The sequence below is a fragment of the Trichoderma citrinoviride genome (genome assembly GCF_003025115.1).
Source record: "Trichoderma citrinoviride strain TUCIM 6016 unplaced genomic scaffold BBK36scaffold_11, whole genome shotgun sequence".
Taxonomy (NCBI): Eukaryota; Fungi; Ascomycota; class Sordariomycetes; order Hypocreales; family Hypocreaceae; genus Trichoderma; species Trichoderma citrinoviride.
In genome coordinates, this window is record NW_020194719.1 from 1138393 (window position 1) to 1160677 (window position 22285).

The 22285-nt window shown below is 56.2% G+C and overlaps 9 protein-coding genes across 9 annotated transcripts; 4 read left to right on the forward strand and 5 right to left on the reverse strand.

Annotated features, from left to right (window-relative positions):
* Nucleotides 1-2517: 2517 nt before the first annotated feature.
* BBK36DRAFT_1143186 (hypothetical protein) lies at nt 2518-3282 on the reverse strand (the record flags this gene model as incomplete). Its single annotated transcript, XM_024893579.1, has 2 exons — nt 2518-3026; nt 3117-3282. The coding sequence occupies 2 exons, from the start codon at nt 3280-3282 to the stop codon at nt 2518-2520; spliced, it is 675 nt and encodes a 224-aa protein (XP_024747681.1).
* Nucleotides 3283-3709: 427 nt separating this feature from the next.
* On the forward strand, nt 3710-4792 carry BBK36DRAFT_1136085 (hypothetical protein; the record flags this gene model as incomplete). The annotated part of the gene is made up of 1 exon (XM_024892861.1): nt 3710-4792. Exon 1 carries the CDS (start codon nt 3770-3772, stop codon nt 4790-4792), a length of 1023 nt encoding a protein of 340 aa, XP_024747682.1. The 5' UTR covers nt 3710-3769.
* A 223-nt stretch (nt 4793-5015) lies between these two features.
* BBK36DRAFT_1170936 (pyridoxal phosphate-dependent enzyme, beta subunit) lies at nt 5016-6211 on the reverse strand (the record flags this gene model as incomplete). Its single annotated transcript, XM_024895505.1, has 2 exons — nt 5016-6013; nt 6097-6211. 2 exons carry the CDS (start codon nt 6209-6211, stop codon nt 5016-5018), a joined length of 1113 nt encoding a protein of 370 aa, XP_024747683.1.
* Nucleotides 6212-6796: 585 nt separating this feature from the next.
* On the reverse strand, nt 6797-9678 carry BBK36DRAFT_1170937 (hypothetical protein; the record flags this gene model as incomplete). The annotated part of the gene is made up of 3 exons (XM_024895506.1): nt 6797-7031; nt 7098-9541; nt 9631-9678. The coding sequence occupies 3 exons, from the start codon at nt 9676-9678 to the stop codon at nt 6797-6799; spliced, it is 2727 nt and encodes a 908-aa protein (XP_024747684.1).
* A 1052-nt stretch (nt 9679-10730) lies between these two features.
* BBK36DRAFT_1123796 (hypothetical protein) lies at nt 10731-11658 on the forward strand (the record flags this gene model as incomplete). Its single annotated transcript, XM_024891106.1, has 3 exons — nt 10731-10966; nt 11055-11271; nt 11383-11658. 3 exons carry the CDS (start codon nt 10731-10733, stop codon nt 11656-11658), a joined length of 729 nt encoding a protein of 242 aa, XP_024747685.1.
* Nucleotides 11659-11803: 145 nt separating this feature from the next.
* BBK36DRAFT_1124474 (ClpP/crotonase) lies at nt 11804-12759 on the reverse strand (the record flags this gene model as incomplete). The annotated part of the gene is made up of 2 exons (XM_024891167.1): nt 11804-12534; nt 12618-12759. 2 exons carry the CDS (start codon nt 12757-12759, stop codon nt 11804-11806), a joined length of 873 nt encoding a protein of 290 aa, XP_024747686.1.
* Nucleotides 12760-14707: 1948 nt separating this feature from the next.
* Nucleotides 14708-15514, forward strand: BBK36DRAFT_1099887 (ankyrin; the record flags this gene model as incomplete). The annotated part of the gene is made up of 2 exons (XM_024889143.1): nt 14708-15106; nt 15206-15514. Coding segments are annotated over 2 exons (708 nt in total), but the record flags the coding sequence as incomplete, so codon positions are not given.
* A 917-nt stretch (nt 15515-16431) lies between these two features.
* BBK36DRAFT_1161422 (hypothetical protein) lies at nt 16432-17486 on the forward strand (the record flags this gene model as incomplete). Its single annotated transcript, XM_024894368.1, has 3 exons — nt 16432-16696; nt 16760-16848; nt 16914-17486. 3 exons carry the CDS (start codon nt 16432-16434, stop codon nt 17484-17486), a joined length of 927 nt encoding a protein of 308 aa, XP_024747688.1.
* Nucleotides 17487-18175: 689 nt separating this feature from the next.
* BBK36DRAFT_1161423 (STE12-like protein) lies at nt 18176-20320 on the reverse strand (the record flags this gene model as incomplete). Its single annotated transcript, XM_024894369.1, has 3 exons — nt 18176-18464; nt 18533-18616; nt 18678-20320. The coding sequence occupies 3 exons, from the start codon at nt 20318-20320 to the stop codon at nt 18176-18178; spliced, it is 2016 nt and encodes a 671-aa protein (XP_024747689.1).
* Nucleotides 20321-22285: the final 1965 nt, after the last annotated feature.

Genomic DNA, 22285 nt, shown 5'->3' on the forward strand with positions numbered 1-22285 from the left:
GTTCGGTATCTTATCGATTAGACGGCTCGGGGTGGCTTTACTTCTAGCTCAGCCAAGAAGGAACAGTTTTGGAAGTTGCTTTTGACAACTCCAAAGGATCAACGATAAACGAAGGACGAATATTATATATTATGCTTCGAAGCTGGTCTATTTGGCGCTTCTTTTGCCTTGCTTCTGTCTCTTCTCTCTCCCATTCTCACCAGGAGCTGGTCTGTAATTATACCTTCCGGACGAGTACTTCATGAGATGTATCAGAAACTTTACTGGAGTTCCCTGCGGGCAACGCTCGACAGATGCTCCGTAACAGAAGACGTGGCACCGTTGAAGCATCGTCGCGGTCTGGGCGATTGGGTCCTCATGCGCCGTCTCCGCCGGGCCACATAGATGGACGGACAGGGCCAGCGCGTTGCATTCAGCCAAGGGGTTGATCCCGGGAATCGAGGCTTCTGGGCTGTCCGCCTGCAGCACAAGATTGGGGCAAAGTTCGCCTCGCCAACCGTCCGACGAGCATCCAGCTAGCATCTGGCCAGCATCCAGCTACTATGCATACCAACCACCTGAATTTCGAACAAGGACGAAGAGAGTGAGGGGAAGGAAAGAAAAAGAAATGGGGAGCCAACTCCAAGCACCCCCGGATCAGGACCCAGCGCGCTGCTGCTTTTGCATCTTCGTCCTCTGCGGTGGCTGCAGCTGCACCTCCATATACCGCGTACGTCGACTTACAGGTCGCAAAACGGTGATGGAACTCTATCAAGCACGGCCAGCAAAACCCCAGGCCTTCGCTGGCGGGCGCCTCGTCTATCGCTTCGCTGCAGGATTCCTCGTTACTGGCCCGTTTTCCTCCACTCTCGCATCCCATGATTGCGCGGCCGTCAGTCGATGCTGCAGAAAACCGGTTCGAGGATCTGCTTTGCTGTCAAGCGCGAACATGGACATTCAGCGTTGCCGCGTTACGCCTCAGCCGTGATGATCAATATCTGGCAGCCCAGATTCTCGTGGCCCGGCAGCGCTGGGTCCCCGCATGATCCCGGACTCTCACATTTGACCGCCTCCTCCGTACCGCGCACAGACAAAGACGGAGGGAATCCGGCCGGATCAAAGATATGCCTGGTATTACTGGTGGCGAAACACGTCCAGAGGAAAGCCTCGCCAGACAAACACGGCCCCTATACCACGCAGACCAAACCTGGCAGCTCCGGGGAACATGACAGGTCGTCTTTGACGCGATGCAGTCAAGGATTCTTGCCGAAGGCATCAAGCATTTCTATTTTCCCACATCAGGTCACATCGATATCTGACGGAGCTAACGTGATGCCAGTTGCCGTGGAGCTCGAAGCATCGAGAAATGCATACCAAGTCAATCGTACAGCACAGTTGCCACCCAAGTTCGAAAAGTCCGCATGGCCATTGGTGTGATGTGGCCCTCTGGACTGTCAACTGTCAGGATATTTGCCCTGATTATCACCCCAGGCTGCCGTTGGACCTGCCGACGGCTTACAGTTGGTCTTCAGCTTCTGTGAAGAGCTCGTCAGGATCTGAAGTGTGGAGGTCTCGGCGGATATTCGTCCTCGCATGACTTGGAGAGCCCGAACATGCGCAAGGCCGTGGTTTTCCTTGCGTTTCCCACTTTTACGGTGGGAGGAGACGCTGCTGCATGTTGCTGTCTGGAGATGCACGTTTATCCGAGGGTCGATGGGTATTGGAATACCGGATCCCTTGTGATTCCATTAGCAAACCGAGTCGGCGAACCCATGGACCATCCCGCTTGTTTCATGGGTTTGCACTTGTGAGAACGGGAAGAGTCTTGGCGAAGCATGTCGTGTGAATCCTTCAAGGCCTGCGGATAATGAAATGCATGATAAAGTTGAGAAGGTGAAGTCTCCATAAGGCCGAGTCAGGGATGGAATGTCAATCCACAAAGGCGCTTGACTTGATCATCTCCTCATGCCGCCGAGAAGGCCCATGCCATCGGCAATTGATGGTGGAGGTGTCGCCTTCTGCTGGGTCGTTGACGGGCCAAGCTTTTGCACTCTCGACTCTTGCTTTATGATGCCCTGTTGCTTGATTCTGACAGTTGGACCCCCTCGATGGAGAAGATAAGTGACTGTAATGTAGCAGAAGAGGTCGTATAGAACAGGCACTGTAGTAACTCCTCTGCTCTCTAAAATATTAGCCGCTTGAGACCGGCAACGTTGATATTGAATCAAACAATATTAAGTGTTACCCTATCATTTGACGCAAGCTTTGACGGCAAATCAGAATACCATCGTCCTTATTGTTGAATTTGGTCTTATCGATAGCATTGCCATAACTTCAGATTGTAAACCGTAGAGACACGCTCATGAGCCTGTCCCTCTCGAAAGATGAATATCCACAATGTGATGCAAGCACTCATCCAGCCAAAACTCTCCTTGAACAGTGCTCTATTGCATCATTTCAATTTGTACATTTTTCAAAGCCGTATCATACAAACAATGCCCCCATACAACGCCCGCCACTCTACCTTCGCAGCCCTCTCTACCTCGTAATCCTCTTCCCACCCGCCTGCTTCGCCTTGGAGCGCAGCGCATACCTCTCCTTCTTCCAAGCAGACACCAGGTTATCCACGCTCCCCATGTCATGCTTGGGCTGCCGCATGTACGTCAACCTGGCCCTCCTGGCCCTCTTGGGCCGGCGCCAGATGATGTCGATGCCCGTGACGGTCGGGCTGTAGATCTTGAACCACATCTCGACGCCGACCTTCATCATCTGGCCGCGCAGCAGGATGGCCGTGTCGACGCCGCGCCGCCGCAGCTGGATGAAGACGCCGGAGAAGGGCTCGCCGTTCTTGCTCGTCACCATGAGCACGTCGCCGACCTTTGCGCTGTCGGCGTGCTCGCGCGAGAAGAGGCGCGTGCGGGCGCCCGTCGGGTCGAGGCGGGCGATTTCCTGCTGCCGGAGGGCGGGCATCGGGTCCGGGTTCGTGGTTCGCGGGGAGGGCACCTGGGGCCAGATCTGGAACTTGGCCACCTTTTTCTGCTCCATGTCTGGAAAAGTGTGTGAAGAGACCCCCACGTTAGCAATGACTTGTCGCGCAAGATTGGGGGCTTTGAGCAAACATCAAGAAGGGACCATACGCTGTCTCTGACTGAAGGCATTCCGGGCCATGGAGGGGCTGCTCGTCGTCGTTGTCGGCGCAGCCTCTGTCGCCATGCACCGCTGCCACGACCTCTGGAATCTCGTCCTCCTCAGCGCCGCCTTGAGACAGCCCACGGGCTGCCTCGCAACAGCAGCAGCATTCATCGTGTGTTTGAAGAAAACAAATGGCCGTCCTTCAAACCGGAGATGGGTGTTTGCAACTCGTCCCGTAAAAAGCTTCAAATCGAGTTTGGGGGTTCCCGAGAAGCAGAGCAATTCGCCGCCGTGATTGGCCCGGCTCCTCTTTTTCTCCGACCCACCCAACCGTCTTGCCGCTTTACGGCAGTTTCAAGGTCGAAAATATTCAGACTCAACTGGTCTGCTTCTTGTATTAACCCATTTCTCTGGCAAGCATATGAGAGAAAACACCGGAAGATGGCGACAATATCAAATCGGTCGCTAAGACTGGCCGCCCGGTCGGTCGGGCGACTCAGCGGACGGCCAAGTCCCGCCCAGAGGCAATTCAGCACATCGCCAGTTCATGGTACGCATATCGAGACCATATGGAAAGATGCATCTTGATCCAGAAACCCCTAACAATTGAAGCGCAACAGGCGTCAGCGCCGTCTTCGCCGAGACCGAAAACGCCGAAATGAACAGGATCCTCGCCTCCATCCAGGAAACCATCATCCTCCCCGCCTACCTCCCCGAGAAGCAGCGCAAGCTCGTCTTCGACCCCAAGATGAAGACGTACCTCGAGCAGAACCCCATCATCATCGAGGTCGAGGGCCTCGAGCACAAGTTCTCCTCCATCGACCGCTTCCGCGACGTCGAAAACTCAAAGGCCGTCCTCGCAAAGGCCCTCGCCAGCATGCGCACCCGCGACGACTGGGCCAACCTGGGCACCCTGCTCGCGGGGTACAAGAAGGCTGGCATCCGGCTCAAGGCCAACCACTGGGGCAAGATTGTGCGCATGGCCGGCCAGAGCGGCAACGTCCTCGCCGTCATCGAGTGCGCCAAGCAAGCGGAGAAGACGGGCCTCTTGCTGACGAACCCGGAGACGGTCGTCCGCGTTCTCTCCTACGTCAACGACAAGATCACCGACAGCAAGTGGGACCCGGCCGAGACGAAGCAGGCGCAGAAGTGGGCGGACCAGGTCCTCGACCTCCTCCAGCGCAAGGAACACATGGTCGAGGGCCAGCCCACGCGCGAGAGGCTGCACTTTTCGCGCCTGGTCCGCGGCATGACGCTCTTCACGCGGGCGTCCGCCATCAAGGTCAAGCGAGACGCCGGCGAACCCATAGTCCTGGACATTGTCCTCCTCCGAGACGAGATCCAGCTGCTCAGCTCGCTGTGGAAGGACGCGACCGACGCCAACCTGGAGGAGCTGCCCGACTTTGCAAAGCTCAACCCCACGCTGGAGCGCAACTCGAGCCCCAAGGGCGTCAAGAACCCAAAGGCCCTCAACGGGAGCGCCTACGTGCAGGTGCTGGCGCAGAACATCAAGGGCATCGAGCTGGCGCGCGAGATTGTCGGCGGGGAGGCGCAGGTCCTGACGCCGGTGGAGGTTGCGCTGCAAAATCATCTGCGGCACTTTGTTCAGACGAGCAAGAGCTCGACAAAAGGCTGGGCTGAGGAGTACGAGAAGATTGTCGGAGAAGCCCCCAAGTGGTAATGCGCCTCTATGTATAAAAAAAGTAAGAGAGGGGAGGAGACCCAACAATGACTACCTTCGGGTTGCGAGGCACAGGGGAAAATGAAACGAATAAAGAGAAAACGGCCTCCAGAAGGAAAAACAACACGCCAGAGATCTATACCTTGTATGTATGATGTATATACGTGTACAATATATGAAGCAGAAAAAAAAAAGTCAAACCAACACAGAGCCTCTGACCGTTTTACGGCAACACAATGTACTTCTCCAGATGCTTCGGAATAGCCCCCAGCAGCTTCTTCTCCTCCAGCCACTTGCGCGAAAACAGCCGCTCGGCATAGCGATACGCCCCGTCGCACAGCATCGTCACCACGACGTGACCCTTGCCCAGCTTCTCGGCCACCTCCTTGGCGGCGACGACGTTGAGCGACGACGACGCGCCCAGGTACAGCCCCTCCTCGTCCAGGCAGCGGTACACCATCTCGATGCTCTTCTCGTCCGAGATGTTGAGCGACCCGTCCAGCAGGTCAATGTCCGGCCGCAGGTTGTCCGTCACGCGGCCCTGGCCGATGCCCTCGGTGATGCTCGAGCCGCTGCGCTCCGTCAGCTGGCCGCCCGACTGGATGTACGAGTGCAGCACGCTGCCCGGGGGGTCCGCCAGGAAGCTCTTGACGCGGCCGCCCGAGACCTCCTTGAGGTATCTCGTCGTGCCCGCGAGCGTGCCGGCGGTGCCCGTCGCGCACGTAAAGGCGTCCACCTTGCCGTCCGTCTGCGCCCAGATCTCGGGCCCCGTCGTCTCAATGTGCGCCCGCCGGTTGGCCGTGTTGTCGAACTGGTTCGTCCACACGGCGTTGTCCAGCGCCTCGGCGTGCCGCCGCGCCTGGTGGTTGTAGTTTTGCGGGTTGTCAAACGCCACAGCCGGCACGGGGTACACCTCGGCGCCCAGCAGCCGCAGCAGGTCAATCTTGCCCTGCGACTGCGTGTTGGGCATGTAGATGACCAGCTTGTAGCCGCGCGACCGGCACACGTGCGCCAGCCCGATGCCCGTGTTTCCCGCGGTGCCCTCGACCACGGTGCCGCCCGGCTTGAGCAGGCCGCGCTCCTCGGCGTCCTTGACCACGTACAGGGCTGCGCGGTCCTTGACGGAGCCGCCAGGATTCATGAACTCGGCCTTGCCAAGGATCTCGCAGCCCGTTTCTTCGGACAGGCGGTTGAGGCGGATCAGGGGCGTGTTTCCAATGGCTGTGCGTGGTGGAAGCAGGGAACAGGTCAGCGCTTGATCTCGACTCGATACCTCGTCCAAACCACATCGCATCTCCTCGTACCTCCAGTCAGCCCTCGAGCAACGCCCTGCGCCCGCGACACGGCAAGAGTGTATGCGCTGGGCTCAGCAGCTTTCGCCGCCGCAGCAGCCAAGCGCCGCGTCGTGTGTCGGAACATTGCTTTCAAAGGCCAGACGCTGTAGCCTCGCCCTGCTTGAAGAGAATGAGAAGAAAGACGCGGGAACGGCTTCAATTGGGAATCGGAAGCGGAAGAGTGAGGTTGTTTGTCAGCTTCAGGTCGGTTGTTCCTTCTGTCCTGCCGCTGCGGTTGCCGCCGATGGCCCGGAGGTGGGGCATTTCAGGCCGAGGGCCCGATCACGTCATTTTGCGCTTCGATTAGATGTTAGATGCCGTTCATCGGGGCAGTGAAGGGCGCTGGCAGAGGCCGTGGTACTTCGGTTGCTACTGTTGATGTCGCAATTATGTGAAAGAAGAATAGAGAATCTTGATAACGCGGTGCTATTGTATGTCGTGAGGTATTAATACGTCGTATCAAGTCCATCTCTACGTCTGCCTCATTGTCGACAACCTGAAGTATCCGACTATCTTAGGTAGACTGCCCTCTTGCTTGCAAGAGTTCCAACAACCCGGGTATATAAAACCATAAATCTCATCACATACGATCTTGCCGTGAAAATCGAAGAAAATAAGAGCATGAAGGCATCCAGCTATGTCGTCCACATGTTAACATGCTTGCTTCTCCTCATGGCTGTTGTGGCAGCTTCACATAGGGCGCCGGAAACACGCCCTTGGCCCCCATATACGTCCCAAAGAACCAGTCGCCGTTGAGATCCCGTATCTCCTGGATGTCGGCTCCGCGCGGAAACATCAGCTCGTCCTCGGCGCCAGGTTTGGGATACCACGCCCACATGGCATGGGCCGTCAAGCCAGAACCTCCATCCGGTGGGAAGTCGCGTGCATACACAATCTCGCCGAGCCTCTCTGGAGCTGTCGCCGACACATCTGTGGTGACGAGACGCTCACGCTTTTCATTCCCCTCATACCATGACCACTTCATAAAGTCGGGATGCGCAATGTTCTCGAGAGGCTCGGAACGGAGGGCCCTCCCGCCAACGACATCTTTTTCCACAAACCGCCAGTGTCCAAGCTTGCCTTCCATGAACCCAACAATAGCCATTCTGTGGCCACTGGGACACCTTCTCCAGCCCGACGAGCCGTTCTCTTCGCTAATGTCCCCCTTTGACTCGAGGCCGCTGTAGCACGAGGTGCATATATCATAGTCGCCAGGAGTGGCATCTTGCACAGCTGTGCTTGAGCAGCTGAAGCAGTGATATCTCAACTCGGAGGGCGGGACGGTATCCTTGCAAATGTCGCACCTGACCTTGAATGAGAGTGGCCTGAATGGACCAACTCCTGATAATTGCGACGCTGTGATTACAGTCGCTCTAGAGGGCCGACCGCCCGACCGCGGACTGCGAGGCACGTACGTGGACTTGAGCGTTGCTTCGTGAGCCAACGGCAGAAGCCTGTGGCTGCACGACTTGCCCTCGTTTACGCAGTTGTTGCAGAACCCCCAGTCGCCTTCGTTGCAGACGTCACAGCGCCAGAAGCACTCGTTGGTCCATGCAAAGCACCGCGCACAGAATGTGCCCGTCTCCAGCCTCGACCTTGGCTCATCGGTCGTCATTGTCTTCTTACCGTCAGCGCTGGCGGTTGTTGAGGCTGGCCGCATATAGCGACCGGCGTTCAGCATGTGAGGCATGGCAATCGTGTCGTCGGCCTGCTTGCGCTTCTCCCACTTCTTCCAGGCCCCATAGCCAAATCCGAACCAGTAAAGGCACCCCTTACCGGACCGGTAGCAGTCCACGCACAAATTCCAGTGCCCGTCGTTACACACCCTGCAGTTGTAGTGCACATCGTACTGGATGTTGGCTTTTCGGCAGCGCGAGCAGCTGATTGAAGGCTCTTCGAACAGCTGGGATTGTGTGCGCTGGTGCCTGGAGGGCGCCGCCATTGGGCTCTCGACAGGGCTAGATACCAGAGAGGCCGGTGGGCTTACCACTTCGGTTGGTCGGCTTTGCTTGGAGTTCCGTGCAGCTGTGATTTCCATCAATTCAGGGGGGATTGCATGCGACGGCGTGGATGTGGATGGGTAGCTCTGTGTACGGCTCGCAAACGACGCGATATTCCCATTGGGCCTTGGTGGAGTATCTGCTGGGTGAGCAGCAGCCGGTACGGCCGTTGAACTGGAGCTTCTACCGATCCTAAGAGCAGGGACGGATGCCGAAGGATCAAAATCGCTATGTTCTCTCCTCAGACCCAAATCGTTCTGAGAGTGAGCAGCAGGCCTAGCATCCATGGAAGAGAGCGAGGAGCCGTTGTTGGGCGGCACGGCGGTCGTCGAGTGATGGCCGCCGCTAGTTGTTCGTCTCCTTGCCCTCGTCTCCGGCTCCCGTACCCCGAGATTGGCTGATGGCGAAACTGGCGGTCTATTCCTGTCGCCCACCTCGCTCGTTGATCGTGAATGCGCCCGATGCCGGCTTTGCGGTCGAGCATTATCAGGTCGCAGCCTGTAATCTCTTGATCTGGATGAGGCGCTGTTCCGTGCCCGGGCTTCGGGTCGTCTCTCCGGCTGCTCCTGTCGCGAACGGCCCCTTTGGCGCCTCCTATACGCTTCCGTGATGCGTTGACTGAGCTCGTCATCTCGGCTCAAATCGATGTTGTCGAGATCGAGGCCATCCAAAAGCCCCTCTTCTTGGATTTGCCGTGCGAATTCCTCGATTTCCCTCTCAATGTCCCGCTCGCTCATCTCGGACCCGATCAGGGACCGCAGTGACGACTGATGCTCGACCTGGCGCTGCCGGGACTCGCTTCGTCTGCTCCGAGACTGCGACTCGCCTTCGGGAGACAGATATTCGGCGTTGCTCTGACCGTTTCTCCCCGTTCCGTCTCTTGCTCGTTGCGGATGGCCATCCGATCTATACTCGGAGTTGGATCGAGCCCGCCCATCGCTGCTTCGCCCATCTGCATGTCTCCGAGCGGACCTGGCCTGTTGGCTCTCTGGCATGGCTGCTTCAACAGCCTCCCTCAGGCTCATCTCCCTGACCTCGTCCATCAGCCTCCGGTCTTCCTCCTCGAGCCGCTTCTCCTCAGCCGTACGTTCCCGGGTCTTGACTTTGGGCAGAACCTGGTCGCCGGGCTTGTACTTTTCTTCCATCTCCCGCTTGTCGGCCTCGGGTCGTTGCTTGTTGGGATTCGCAGCAGTGTACATCTCAAGGAGGGTCGCGACGGTGGCATTGTGCCGCGTGTCCCGCACGGAGCTCCGACATGACGGGCATGTGAAGATGATTGCGTCTGGAGGTGGCGGCGTGCGTGCGCGGCCGACCTTTTCGGCCTGGAAGCGGAACCACTCCTTGAGACACGCGCCGCAGTATGTGTGAAGGCAGTCGAGCAGAGTCAGCGGCTGGTAGAGGAGCTCAGTGCATATCTGTGGGAACGATGCGTTTAACATGGGCTCTGCCTTGAGAGAATGGAACATGGAGGGGACACCGAAATGGCGGGATTCATACCGAGCACGTCAACTCCTTGCCGAGGTCGAGAGCGTGTGTGCGCGACTCCATTCATGTTCTGTTTCTGCTTGATGTCAGGGAGATGCCTGGATTATGTAGACCGCGCATGTGGACGAGATGGTTTTTGCATGGAAGAGAGTCGAGGTTCATGGAGGAAAAGAGCAGATTTGGAGCTTGGAGTCACTGGCCATTCAGGGCAAGACGGGCTGTGGGTACGTACCAACTTGACCAGCGGATGCCTCGTCACTCTTTTCGACCAGGTGCCATTTTCTCATCAATGAGACGAGAGGGCTCGTATAACCGGAACAGAGGTGCCAATTCGGGGTGGATAGCAACAAGCAAGGCGTGTGAATTAGAGGGCATGATCCTCGTGTTGGTGAATACACTGTGTAAATCTTTACCTCAGATGCCTCTCGCAGTATGCTGTTTTATCACTTACATTCTTACCTACCTTATTACTTTATATATACTTACTGAACAATATGATTGAGAATGCTTCATAAAGCTTCCCCAGAGAGAATCCATCCGATCTATTATACGGGGTACGGAGAAGCACCCCACCGATTATTCAGCGGCCCTTGCGGACGGCCCGCGCCTTGCTAAAGGTGCCTGTGCGGTTCGAGGCGTTAGAGTTGACCTATTGCTGAATCACTTTGCTTCGAGAATCACGCCCCCGTCGTCAAACTCCGTCCCAACATGTCCGAGCATGTCATAAGCTGATCTGAGGTACTCGTCAGGAGGCTATCGATATTATCGACCGAAGAAACGAGGGTTGCGCTCCTGAACGGAATCGGGGATATTCAGCAGTTACTACATGTAGGTAACGGAGCCATACGGCCGTCGACTTCCAACTGCGTAGCATACCTAGCAATAAGAAGAACGATGCCTTATAACAACAGCATTTAGCCCAAGTCGAAGAATCAGGATGTGCTTAGTAGATCAATAGTCATCCTAGCACAAGTACTTCGCTGCACGCACCCATGGTGTTAATAAGTCCGTTGGACTTTCAACGGTATGGTATATATAAGAAGTGTCGAGTATCAGTGACGCAACTCAGCACCCTCCACTCAAACTCCCATCAAACCAAGCATCAAACCATCGCCCATCATGAAGCTCATCGTCGTCGGAGCCAGCGGCTTCGTAGGCCAAGAAGTCGTCCGCCAAGCCCTCACCAACCCGACCATAACCTCCGTCGTGGGCCTTGCCCGGCGCGAGACCTCCGTCCCGGAGAGCCTCAAGGGCTCCAGCGACGCAGAAAAGTTCACCTCTGTCGTGGTCGACGACTTTCTGAATTATTCAGACACTGTCAAGAAACATCTTGCAAACGCCGATGCCTGCATCTGGTGAGTTTCTCTCTCTCTCTCTTTTCGACTGAAGATGAAGGCAGAGAAAGAGAGAGATTTGGTCGACTAATGTCGTGTGTTTTTGCAGGCTGATGGCTGTAACTCCGAATAACTCCGCGTCAATGCCCTGGGACGAGGTCCGCAAGATCTGTCTGGATTACACCATCTACGGACTGGAGCAGCTCTCCAAAGCTTCGAGAAAGGATGCGTCGAAGCCACTCCATTTCGTCTACGTCAGTGGTGCCATTGCTCAGCGCGATCCAGCCAAGAAGCCGTGGATGATGGGCGACTACGGTCTTTTGAGAGTAAGTTTCCGGTCCTTTCTTGCTCTTCTTCCTCCTTTCATTACGAGAAAGAATCTTGAACTGCATGAAACTATGGGTTGAAGGGAGAGCTAAAAAACGGACTCATTGCAGGGAGAGGTCGAAACTCGAATCCTGGACTTTGCCCAAAAGGCCAACGGTGCCATCGAAGTCTGCATCCTCAAACCGGGCTTCATCCGAGATGCTAAGAATGGCAACGGCCTGCTAAACCTCTTTCAGGGCGTCTTGAACACCATCGGTCTCCCCATTGTTTGGCTGCATGATGTCGTCGCGACGTTGCTCTCTCAGGCAACGGAGGAGATTGAGAAGGATACGCTGGAATGGCCCGACATTGTCAGGATTGGAAGCAGCAAGAAGCAGAAAACTTGAGGAACAGCTGCAGCATCAAGCACGATTGCTCCAATTAGTAACAATACTTCATGTCCGTACTGTTTGTTTGGCTTGTAGTGTGCTTTTGTTCATCGTATATGCCTATCTATTTCGCAGTGACATACAAATACCACCCCTTGCACACTTACGAGTGAGTCCACTCAGCCTTCTTCTTCTCAGCAAAAGCCTTCATCCCAATCTTCTGATCCTGGCTCCCAAACAAGCTATGGAACACCCGCCTCTCAAACTCAACACCATCACGCAGCCCGAGGTCCTGGCTCTTGTTCACCACCTCCTTGGCCGCCTGCACGGCGACCTTTGAGTACCCGGCAATCGTCTCCGCCAGCTTCAGCGTCTCCTCCATCAGCGCCTCGTACGAGGGGAACGCCTTGGCCGCGAGCCCCCACTTCTCGGCCTCGGCGCCGCTGAAGGACTTGCCCGTGAGGATGAGCTCCATGGCCTTGGACTTGCCGATGGCGCGCGTGAGCCGCTGGCTGCCGCCGGCGCCGGGGATGGTCCCCAGCTTGATCTCGGGCTGGCCAAAGTTGGCCGTCTCGGTGCAGTAGAGGAGGTCGCACATCATGGCGAGCTCGCAGCCGCCGCCGAGGGCGTGGCCGGAGACGGCGGCGATGATGGGCTTCTTGACCTGCGTCGTCAGCAGGGACCACGACTCGATGAAGGCCTTGGTGTAGGCCTCGGAGAAGGTCAGCGGCGCCATCTCCTTGATGTCGGCGCCGGCGGCAAAGGCCTTTTGCGAGCCGGTGAGGACGATGACGGACGTCTCCTCGGAGGCGTTGAAGTCGTTGAGGGCGTCGTTGAGCTCATGGATGAGGGGGGTGCACAGCGCGTTGAGCGCCTTTGGGCGGTTCAAGGTCACTGGGAATTGTTGAGAATGAAGGTATCAGTCAGCCTCTTGTTTTTATTTGCAGCTATCAGAGCCAATTGAAGAGTCTACATACCTTGCCCTACGCCTGGCTTCGGGGTGGAAGTCAGGATATATTCATACGTCTTGGAGCTGTAGGCCCGAGCGACTCGGGGCAGCGTGGACCGCTGGAACGGCACCTTGCCGACCGCGGGTCTCAGGAAGCGGAACGAGTTCATGGCGTCTGTATATGAAGGAGAGCTTAGAACAGAGAGTTTGAGCTTCTAATAAATCCGTAGAGCCTTCATCAATTGGTTCTGGAAGATGAAGACGAAGACGAAGCAGTCGGCTTGTGATGGCTAATGAGTGCTGGAAAGCATCGGCTCTCAGCCGAGGATAAACTGACAGCTCCCCGACCGGTGACGGAGTGCCTTGGCAGAAAAAGCGGCACAAAAAGCGCTGCAAGCATACACTTGCTTTAGTACGCGCACCTTTTTGGTGATTAGATCTCTACTAAAGGGTGCGCATATTGTTAGATGTGCGTGTGTATTTTCCCATGGAATGCCGTTTCTGGCACCCGCTTCCGGTGGACTTCTGTATTGCCGGTGACGACACCAGGAGGGGTGCTTACAAAAACACACACGGGCCGGGAATAGGATTCGCCGACCTCATGGTTTGAGGCTTTCAGGGGGCCTCAGTATTGAAGAGGAAATAGGGGGAAGAATGCAAAATAGAGCCTTCAACTATGAATTAGGGCAGAATTTACGCGAAGCCTCAGTTCGCACTGGAGACGCTCATATTACAAAGGAAGAGAAAGCCACTCTTTCATTCCTTCAAGATACCGAATACAGAATACATGCAACTCTAACAAACGTAACACTAAGGTAGACAGGAAGGCTACGGAAAAGGAGGACCGCAAAGTGAACGCCCACATAAATTGAGCCAACAAGTACAGTATCCCGGAATGTCGAACGGTCTTGTGTGCGAATAGTTTTTCGGCACTTTCTTTTCGTGCGAACCGCTTGCTAGAAAGGGGGGTTGACACCAAAAACCATCCGCAATTCCTAATGGGCTGCTAACCACTCTGATGTGCTCAAAGTCTTCTCTCGCTGTAAGCCACTCCGCTACGCTTATGACCTTCTTCCAGACTCAAAGCGGCGTAAATGAATTCTCGAGCTCGACAATTTCCTCTGTGCTAAGGGAGTCTTTGTACCGGCCCATGTGGGTGCTTTCATTGACAGGTGTCACACCAAGGAGCTTCAACTCTAAAAGTAGAGTTGTTGAATAGAGGCTCTTAGTCCCATAGCCACAATGATCGAACCCTCTGTTCTGTCAGATCTCGATGAGTTGTATGCCGTGGCTCCGAAAGTCCCCTTAGATCGTCAAAAATAACGACAAGGTTCTGGCGTTCAACGCCAAGTCTTCGTAAGTCTCCTGTTGAAACGGACACTTTCCGGCGGATTGTCTTGAGGCTGCTCCCACACACAGCTCAGTTTGCATTGATGTGGCCCGATTAACTTTGCGATCCCTTCGAAATGGCTTTGATCCTGTACACAATCCGTCTAGTAAAGTCGAGTAGTCTTCGGAGATTGGCTGTTCAGACAGACCTTGTCCGGTTGAGTTTGAGGCTCTCGTGAACCTTCTTTTTGTTGGCTTGAACAGAGATTCGTTTTGTTGGCGACAGCAATGGCAGCATGCCCCCCAGCCTGCCTATATAATGGAGGGATGCTCTCCAGAGTCCCTCGTTTTCCTCTCCATTTTCCGTGAATATTATCAGTAAAGCTTTTATTCTCTCTCATAAAAGCTTTACTACATCACTTTCCCAAGCACGAAGACCCCCAAACCAGGCACAAGATGTCTTCCGTGCTTCCCCTTGAGCTGCTGCTCATGATCGCCGAGTCCCTCAACTCGAGGGACTTACACGCCTTTGTACGTGGGGCCCCCTTCTTGGCGGGTGAACTCACGTACACCCGACATCTCCTGGCCGTCCCAGACGACGACGGCAACAACCTGGTGCATTTACTTGCACGAAACGGCGAGGACTCGTCGTTGGAGCTGATGTTCCCGGATAGGGGCATCGAAGAAAGCCGCTCCAATGACATCCTTCGGCAAAAGCAGGCGCTTCTCACGCGCTCTGCTAACTCGAAGGGTGCCACACCCCTCCTCCTGGCGGCAGAAGCCGGGCATATGGCCGTGGTGGAGAGGATCCTGCGGTGGCCGGGCGTGGACTTGAACCACGAGGACCGCGACGGGTGCACGGCCGTCGACTTGGCAGCGAGGGAAGGGCACACAGAGATTGTGAGCCTGCTGCTGGAAAGGCCCGAGTTGACGGTCGACTGGGACGCAAACCGGCGGGCAAACCCTCTTTGTCTGGCGGTAAAGAACGGCCACGAAGAGACCGTGAGGAGGATGCTCGAGCGACACGATGATCGCGTCAGCGTCAACTCGCGGGCCGCTAATGGCCGCACGCCCCTCTGCCATGCGATAGTCCATGGCCACGACACATTGATAGCGCTGCTGTTTGAGCATCCAGAGCTCGACGTCAATGTGCCAGTCGACTTCGCCGCCACTGCCCTCCACCTCGCCGTCAGGTACCAGAACCATGCGGCCATGAAAGCCATTCTGGACCATCCCAGCGTCGATCCCAACTGCCAAGACGTGTACGAGCAGACGGCCTTGCACGAGGCAGTCTACCTGGCAGACGAGGACATGCTCATCATGCTTCTCGAGGATCCCAGGATAGACGTCAACGTCGGCGACTGCTTTGGGGCCTCCTCACTCGTCAACGCGGTGAAGAAGGGATGCGACTGGGCGATACAGCTCGTCCTTCAGCGGCCTGACATCGAGCCCGACCAAAAGGACGGTGTAGGGATGAATGCTCTCTCGTGGGCGGCACACTTCGGCCGCCACGCCATCGTAGAGATGCTGCTCGACCGGCAGGACGTTGATCCCAACACCAGGGACGACGACGGCGTGACGCCTCTCCACTTGGCCGCGCAGAACGGATGGTACCAAGTGGCGGACCTTCTCCTGGGGAATCCCTCCGTCAGTATCGACGACGAGGACGACTTTGGCTGGACAGCACTCGCTCACGCCAGGTTCGATCCCGGGGGCCGGGGCGGGCCCGTGGTGGAGCTGTTGCTCTCACACGGAGCGACAATAGCGCTGTACCCGGAGATGACCGTCAGGTTGGACACACTGTCCCACGTCGCCATGGCACTGGACATTGTGAGATCCATGGTCGCCCACGAAGACGTGGAAGCGTACATGACCTATCGCTTTGGTCACGAAAGGACTCAGCTGGCCTATGCCCATGGCGAAATGGGGGTGCGAGCGCTGCTGTTCCGACAGACGAGAGCAGCTGCGAGGAGGCGTGGCGGGCAGTTAGGAGGCAGTTTCTTGTGGTAGCGCAAAGGCCTAGGATGATATTGGCGGATCTGTACAGCGGTTTGCGTGTGGAGGAGTCATCTCGTTGGGTTTGTTCTCGGGACATTTCGATGGATCATGTTTAAAGCCATCATGATTTGGGTTTTGTTTGGAAGAGGCGTTGACGTTTTTTGTTCAAATATGTATGTGTAAGATGGAGTCAGGATATACCCGGGGCAAAGCCCAATTGGTTCACTTTATTGACAGCACCTTCAATGAGGTTGAAATAGAGTAGAAATAGAACAAAGAAGTTCATCCATCATCGTCCGTTCAGAACAAGCGGGGTCCGAAGCTCAACACACATGCAAAGCGCGCTTAACCTAAACAGGACAGCACTCGCAACAGTACATACTGGGCACCTGCCGATAACGATAACGCAAAAAAGTTGAAGCCTTTCGTTGGTCGCAACCAAACCACACACCATCAGCGCCAAACCAAGGCTCTTCAACAACAACATACAGCTCGCATTCCCCAATCCCACAAAAATGGCCGTCCTCGGAAAGCGCAAGGCCACAGAGGAGCCGACAATATCGACAGAAGACGCACAGGAAATCTTCCGACGACACTTTGAAGCGCAGTTCCTTCCGCTGCCGGAGGCAGAGCGCAAGGCGCGAGAGGAGGAAGAGGAGGAGGACAGTGACGACGATAGCAATGGCAGTGACGGTGAAGGAGGCGAATGGGGTGGATTGTCGAATGAGGATGACGGCTCCGACGACGACGATGACGAGCTAGATGACGATGAGGACGACGGTAGGACCAGCTGCGCATCCCGTTGCCCAATGCATCATCCTCTTAACTGACAACACCGTCCAGACTCTCCCACCATCGAAGTCGTCGACCACTCCGTCTCCCAAGCCCCCAAAACGAGCACAATGTCCAAACGCGAACTCAAAGCCTTCATGGTAAACCCTCTCTCCACTCTCTTCTCCCATTTCGACACGAAAACGCTAACAATTCCAACCTCCAGTCCTCCCGCCCACCAGACCCAACCTCCTCCTCCTCATCTTCAAAGACTCCCCAGCCGTCCTCGAAATCCTCCTCCGCCCTCCCCGAAGACGCCCCCTCCCTCCTCGCGCAAGACCTCGAGCTCCGCCGCCTCATCGCAGAATCCCACCTCCTCAGCACCAACAAGCCCACCTCCCTCTCCTCCATCCTCTCGTCGTCGTCGTCGCAGTCCGAGCCAAAGACTTTCGCTGCAGGCCGCGTCCGCCAGAAAGCGCTCGACCTCCGCATCCAGGCCCTGGGCTCGAAAACGTCCATTCTCAAGCAGGAGAAGATGCCAATGCACATGCGCAAGGGCATCAATGCTGCCGCTGTGGAGAGGGAGGCTAAGCGGAGGCGCGAGGCCAAGGAGAGCGGTGTGATTCTGGAGCGGGAGACGGGGAAGAAGAAGAAGAGGGATCGGAAGAGCGGAGGAGGCGGTGGTGGATTTGGACCGGCCGTGGGTAGAATGAGGGGTGCTGAGCTGAGGATAAGCGAGAGGGATGTCAAGAAGATTGAAGGGGCGAGGGATACCTTCGGCAGGAGAGGCAAACGATGAGAAGCAATAGCGTTGATTTGAATTTCATGAATGTCTGATTCAAGACTGGCAGAGCCAAGCGGTACACCAATTTATAGAGCATAGGTGGAGGGTTTGGAGAGCTACCCAGACCAAGCACATCACCAATAGAAGCGGTTTTGTGTGTTAATTTGCAATTACTTTTCATGCCTATTGAGTCCTACACCTCAACAATAAAACAAAGGGAACCTCCGACAGTGGTAGTCCACCGACAAAAAGTCCCCCTATAATCTTGCCATTGAATAACAAAGAGTATATAACTGAATATATACAGATAGCGTCGTTTTCACTCCTGTCACATGCAAACCTCTTCTCTTTAGTTCGCTCAGAGAAGCCCAAACCAAGCAGATGTTACCCCGCTACTGGTTGGACTCCGAGCCCATGCGTGTGGAAAGAGCAAATATTGTGCGTTTTGCAGCCGTAAAAGAAAAAAAGAGGACAATCCGAGCATAAGACGCGTTAAAGAAAAAAGGGGGTTGTGAGATATAGGAAAGATGAAGGAGATGATATCAAGAAAGGAAAGAGAAAGGAAAGAGAAAAAAGACACACATGAAATCCCCTAAACCGAGATCCATAGAACGTGAAAATGTATCATGACGCAAACAGATAAGAGAAAAAAGGCAATAGAATGGAAAAAAGATCATATGAAGTACAGATAAAGAACAGGCGCATTACATGGCACCGCCCGCGTTGATAGCAGTTGGTTGGCTGATGGTCATCGGCATGCTGAGGGTCTGGAGGCTGTTATAGCTATGGCTGGACGTCATGGTCGTCTGAGGAGCAATGGTGCCGCTGGTGACGACGGCGTTGATAGAGCCGGGATGGAAAGCCGACTCAGACGTTGGCGAAGCTTCTTCGACAGATCCAAGATGCTCCTCGCCAGAGTACTCCTCCTCCTCCTCGGCAGACAGATGCAATGAGCCTTCACCACCATCCTCGCGGCTGTGGGTGCGCTTGTGCCTGTAGCAAACAGATTAGTCACCGACACGGTTTGAATTGGGGTTTGGAGCAACAGGGGAGAGACATACTGTGCCAGATTATCCGACCGAGAGAAAGCTTTGCTGCAATGAGGGCAGATGTAAGGCTTTTCTTGAGTGTGCGTTCGAACGTGCCTGAGGAGCGCTTCATTAGCCTGGTGGACCCATCTTGGCTCTGCTGAGAGAGAGAACTTACCGCTTAAGGTGCTCGAGGCGCTTGAAAAGCCGACCACAGGTGGGGATGGGGCAGGAGTGAGACTTGTGAGGGTAAGGACCCAGCTCCATCACAGTAGCTGACCGGGCGCGTCGGACAATGCCGCCGCCCATCATGGACCGTCCATCACCGGACATGTCGTCGCTGATGTGGGAAAAGTCGTGCTGCAGGGCCATGGGGTGGACGGCGGGGCTGCCGTGTCTTGACATGTCCATGAGATCCTTGTGCTGAGAGTTGGCGTACATGCTGTTAGGCGAGTTGCCGCTGGACTCCTCTCCCTCAACGACGGGTCCCATGGAGACGGACACTGACCTGCGCAGATCCGAAGGCCTGTGAGGGGCAGACGGAGTCGACGTGGGCGCAATGGCAGACATGGACGTGGGAATCGACGTGCGGCGTCTCCGCTGCTTGTAGGTGGGAGATCCCTCGATCACGGAGTAAATGTTGTTGGTGCCGTAGGAGCGAGGGAAATGCGGGCCTGCGAGGTGAGAGGGCATCTGCACCATGCCGCCCAGGCCTGACATGCCGGAGAGGTGGTCGGGGATGGCGGAGTAGAGTCCAGTCTCCTCGTTTGCGATGTAGGCGGGCTCGGCAGTCATGCCGAGGGCCTGCTGAGGAGGAGTGATGGGCTCAAAGGACAAGCCCCTGTTGCTGTAGTCCTCGTAGCCCGAAGACACGAAGGAGGGAGCAGGCGAATACTCCAGGCCGTAGGCGGGCATCGAGGAGTGGCGGTGATGGCTGTGAGTGATGGGAATGCCGTTCTGGTTGTAGTGCACGCGAGTGAAGTCAGCTTCCCTCTTGACTGCCGCGACCTGCTGGGGGACGGCGGGCGCCATGCTCATGGCGTCGTAGGAGACCATGGTCTCCATGCTCTCGGCCAAAGGGGCCATGCTGTGAGGGATCATGCTCGGGGGAGGCATGGAGTCCATGGCCCTGACGACGGGGGAGGTCGACTGGCCGGGGTGAAAGGAAGACTGCTGGGCGCTGAAGGAGGACGAGTTGGCCTGCTGGCTCTTGGTCAGCTGCTCGTACAGCGACTGCGACGAGTCGTACTGGAAGGACAGCGCAGGCTCGCTGACGGCGACAGTGGTGGCCTCCTGGCCCATCTTCTCCCGCTTCAGGTCACGCTCCAGAGCATCCAGAAAGAGACGGTCGTGGGGCACACTGTACCAGTAAAAGACCTTTTGCTTCTTCTGGGTACGGATGCAGTTGTTTTTGTAGAGAAAGTCGAGGAAAGCGCTCTTTGGTTCCTCCAGGGAGGCGTCAGTTCCGGACTTGAGGTTTCGGAGATCGGAGAAGATTCCCTCCTCGAACTTTTTGGAGTTCTTGACGGGGCGGCCAAAGGCCTGGAATCTGAAAGAAAGGCATCGCACAATGTCCGTGCCCGAGATGTGAAAGAGGTTGTTCCACAGGATGCAAGACACGTACTCGCCCGTCGGCAGCAGAAAGCGTCGGATGTACTGATCCGGCTGCCAGTCTACGGGAGCGGAGATGAGGAAGTACTTGAGGTTGTCGACTTGCTGGAGGGCGACCTGGGCATCATGAGGAAGCGCCTGCTGGGCCTCGGTGCTGAGCATGAACGTCTCAGGCTTCTGAGGCGCAATGGCCGGGTGCTGTGAATACATGGTGCGCGAGTTGTGGCGATGCTATTCTTTCTTTTGGTGAGTCAAGAGAGTCGGAGGGCGGGAGTACACCGGTCTGGGCGATGTGTGTGTGTGTATCTGCGGGCCAATACAATTGGCGAGGGCGGATGGGGTTGTCCTGTGGTTCCTGCGCGGGCGATAGTTGGCGAGTTCTGCGCGCAGATGCTGGTGCGAGACCAGAAGAGACTGAGAGACAAGGAAAGTATTTAATGAAAGGCGCTGCCCGAGGGTCGCGAGAAATGGCGATTTGACGCGATGGTGGTTGTGTGTGGTGTGTGTGTGTGTGTGGGAGAGACCAGCTCGAAACGACTGAAAGAGGTTGCACAGCAAGGGGGGAACGTCCCAGAACAACAGCGTCAAGCGAATGTATGGGCGCGTCCAAAAAGCGAACCGTCTAAGGCGAGGAGACGAAGCCGTCGGTCGGTCGCAGACGAATTAAATGCGTATAGAAACGGAGGGACCAGGAGAAGGAGCGTAGTCGGCAAAACCCCGCGACAAACGCTGGCGTGTTGTTGTTGTCTTGTCTTGTTCCTTGTCTTGCCTTTGAGGCGCTGGCGATGATGGCGTGGCGGAGCGGCGAGCGGGAGCGGCGACTGAGGCGCGCGATTGAGGGACAGCCTGGCCCAACGTTTGTGAGAAAATAAAAGAATAAAAAGGTGAAAAAGAGGGCACACGAGAGAGTCTGCGCGGCTCCGAAGAAGAACGGGAAAAACAGGAGGGAGAGGGTGGAGGCGGAGGAGGGAAGAAGCGAAAGGGCAGGAAAACGTTGAAATAAGAAACACAGGGAAGAGATTTCAGAAGAAGGGGAGCGCTGAGGATGGACGGCCGGGGGAAGGGCACGTTTAATGGGGTGGAGTGGCGGGCCTTGCTTGGTGCGCCTCCAGCGGATTGGATGCCTGTGCCTGAGCCTGTCTGTGCCTGTGCCTGGCCTGAGCCCGTACCTGAGCGAGCCTGTTGTGGGCGATGGACGTACAAGATCGAAAGAAACCGGCGAGCAGCCCGATGGGGGAGTACCTGGGTCTGCGCGGGTCGGTGGCTGCGGACGCAAGTACCTTTGTCGTCTCGTCTGGCTCGGCTTTGGTCTGATCTGGCTGTCGACTGGAGCCGGTGGTGCTGCTGGCTGGTGCTAGGAAGCGCCTCGATTCTGTTGGCGCGAGAGCTGGACGGTTCCTGGACGGTTCCTGGGACGGGCTGCTGGGCCGTGGAAGAGTTGCGAAGAGCCGTAATAAGCAGTGCTACTAGCGCAAGGTACAGGTACTGCGGCGGCACGGAGTAGAGGCGGCGTACTCTGTCGCGCGGGTGCTGGCGGCAGTGTACCTGGATGATACTTTGGACGAGGAAGCTGCCTTGGGCAGGAGAGAGGGGGGAGGGGGCACTAATAATACACGCGGAGGAAAAGAAATCATAATAAAAGGCGCCATTAGTGACAGAAATAAAAATAAAAGAGCGAGGGCGTGCAAGGGTCGGTGCGCACAAGAGCGAAGAGCTCGGAGCCAGCCAGAGGGTCGGGCGGGCGTGCGCTAAGCCGGATGGGGATGTGGGCGGTACGGGCAAGTGCGGCGGGGCGCGACTGCAGCGAGAGAGAGCAGAGAGAGGGAGTGGGGCTGGGAAACGAAGCACCTCAGTCAGTTGCTGTCATGGCGCATGAGCGGGCAGCATTGAGCCCACCGGGGCCAGGCCCTGCACAGTTGAGTGAGCCGTGGTACTCGTACCAGTGCTGCAGCCCTCGAGGTCCAGTGCTCGCAGCGGACGCCTGTAGCGGTACCTTGGTGGCTGCGTCCCCTTAGAGCGCCACCTAATCGCAGCGGTGCGGGCGGTGTTGGCACTGGAGGCTGTGGCGTGTAGGTGCCAGACGATAAGTCGGAAGAGAACAAAGCACCCGACCTGACAATAGAAACGCAAAAAGAGCGCAACTGATTTCACATGACAGCACGGCATTGCACAGCA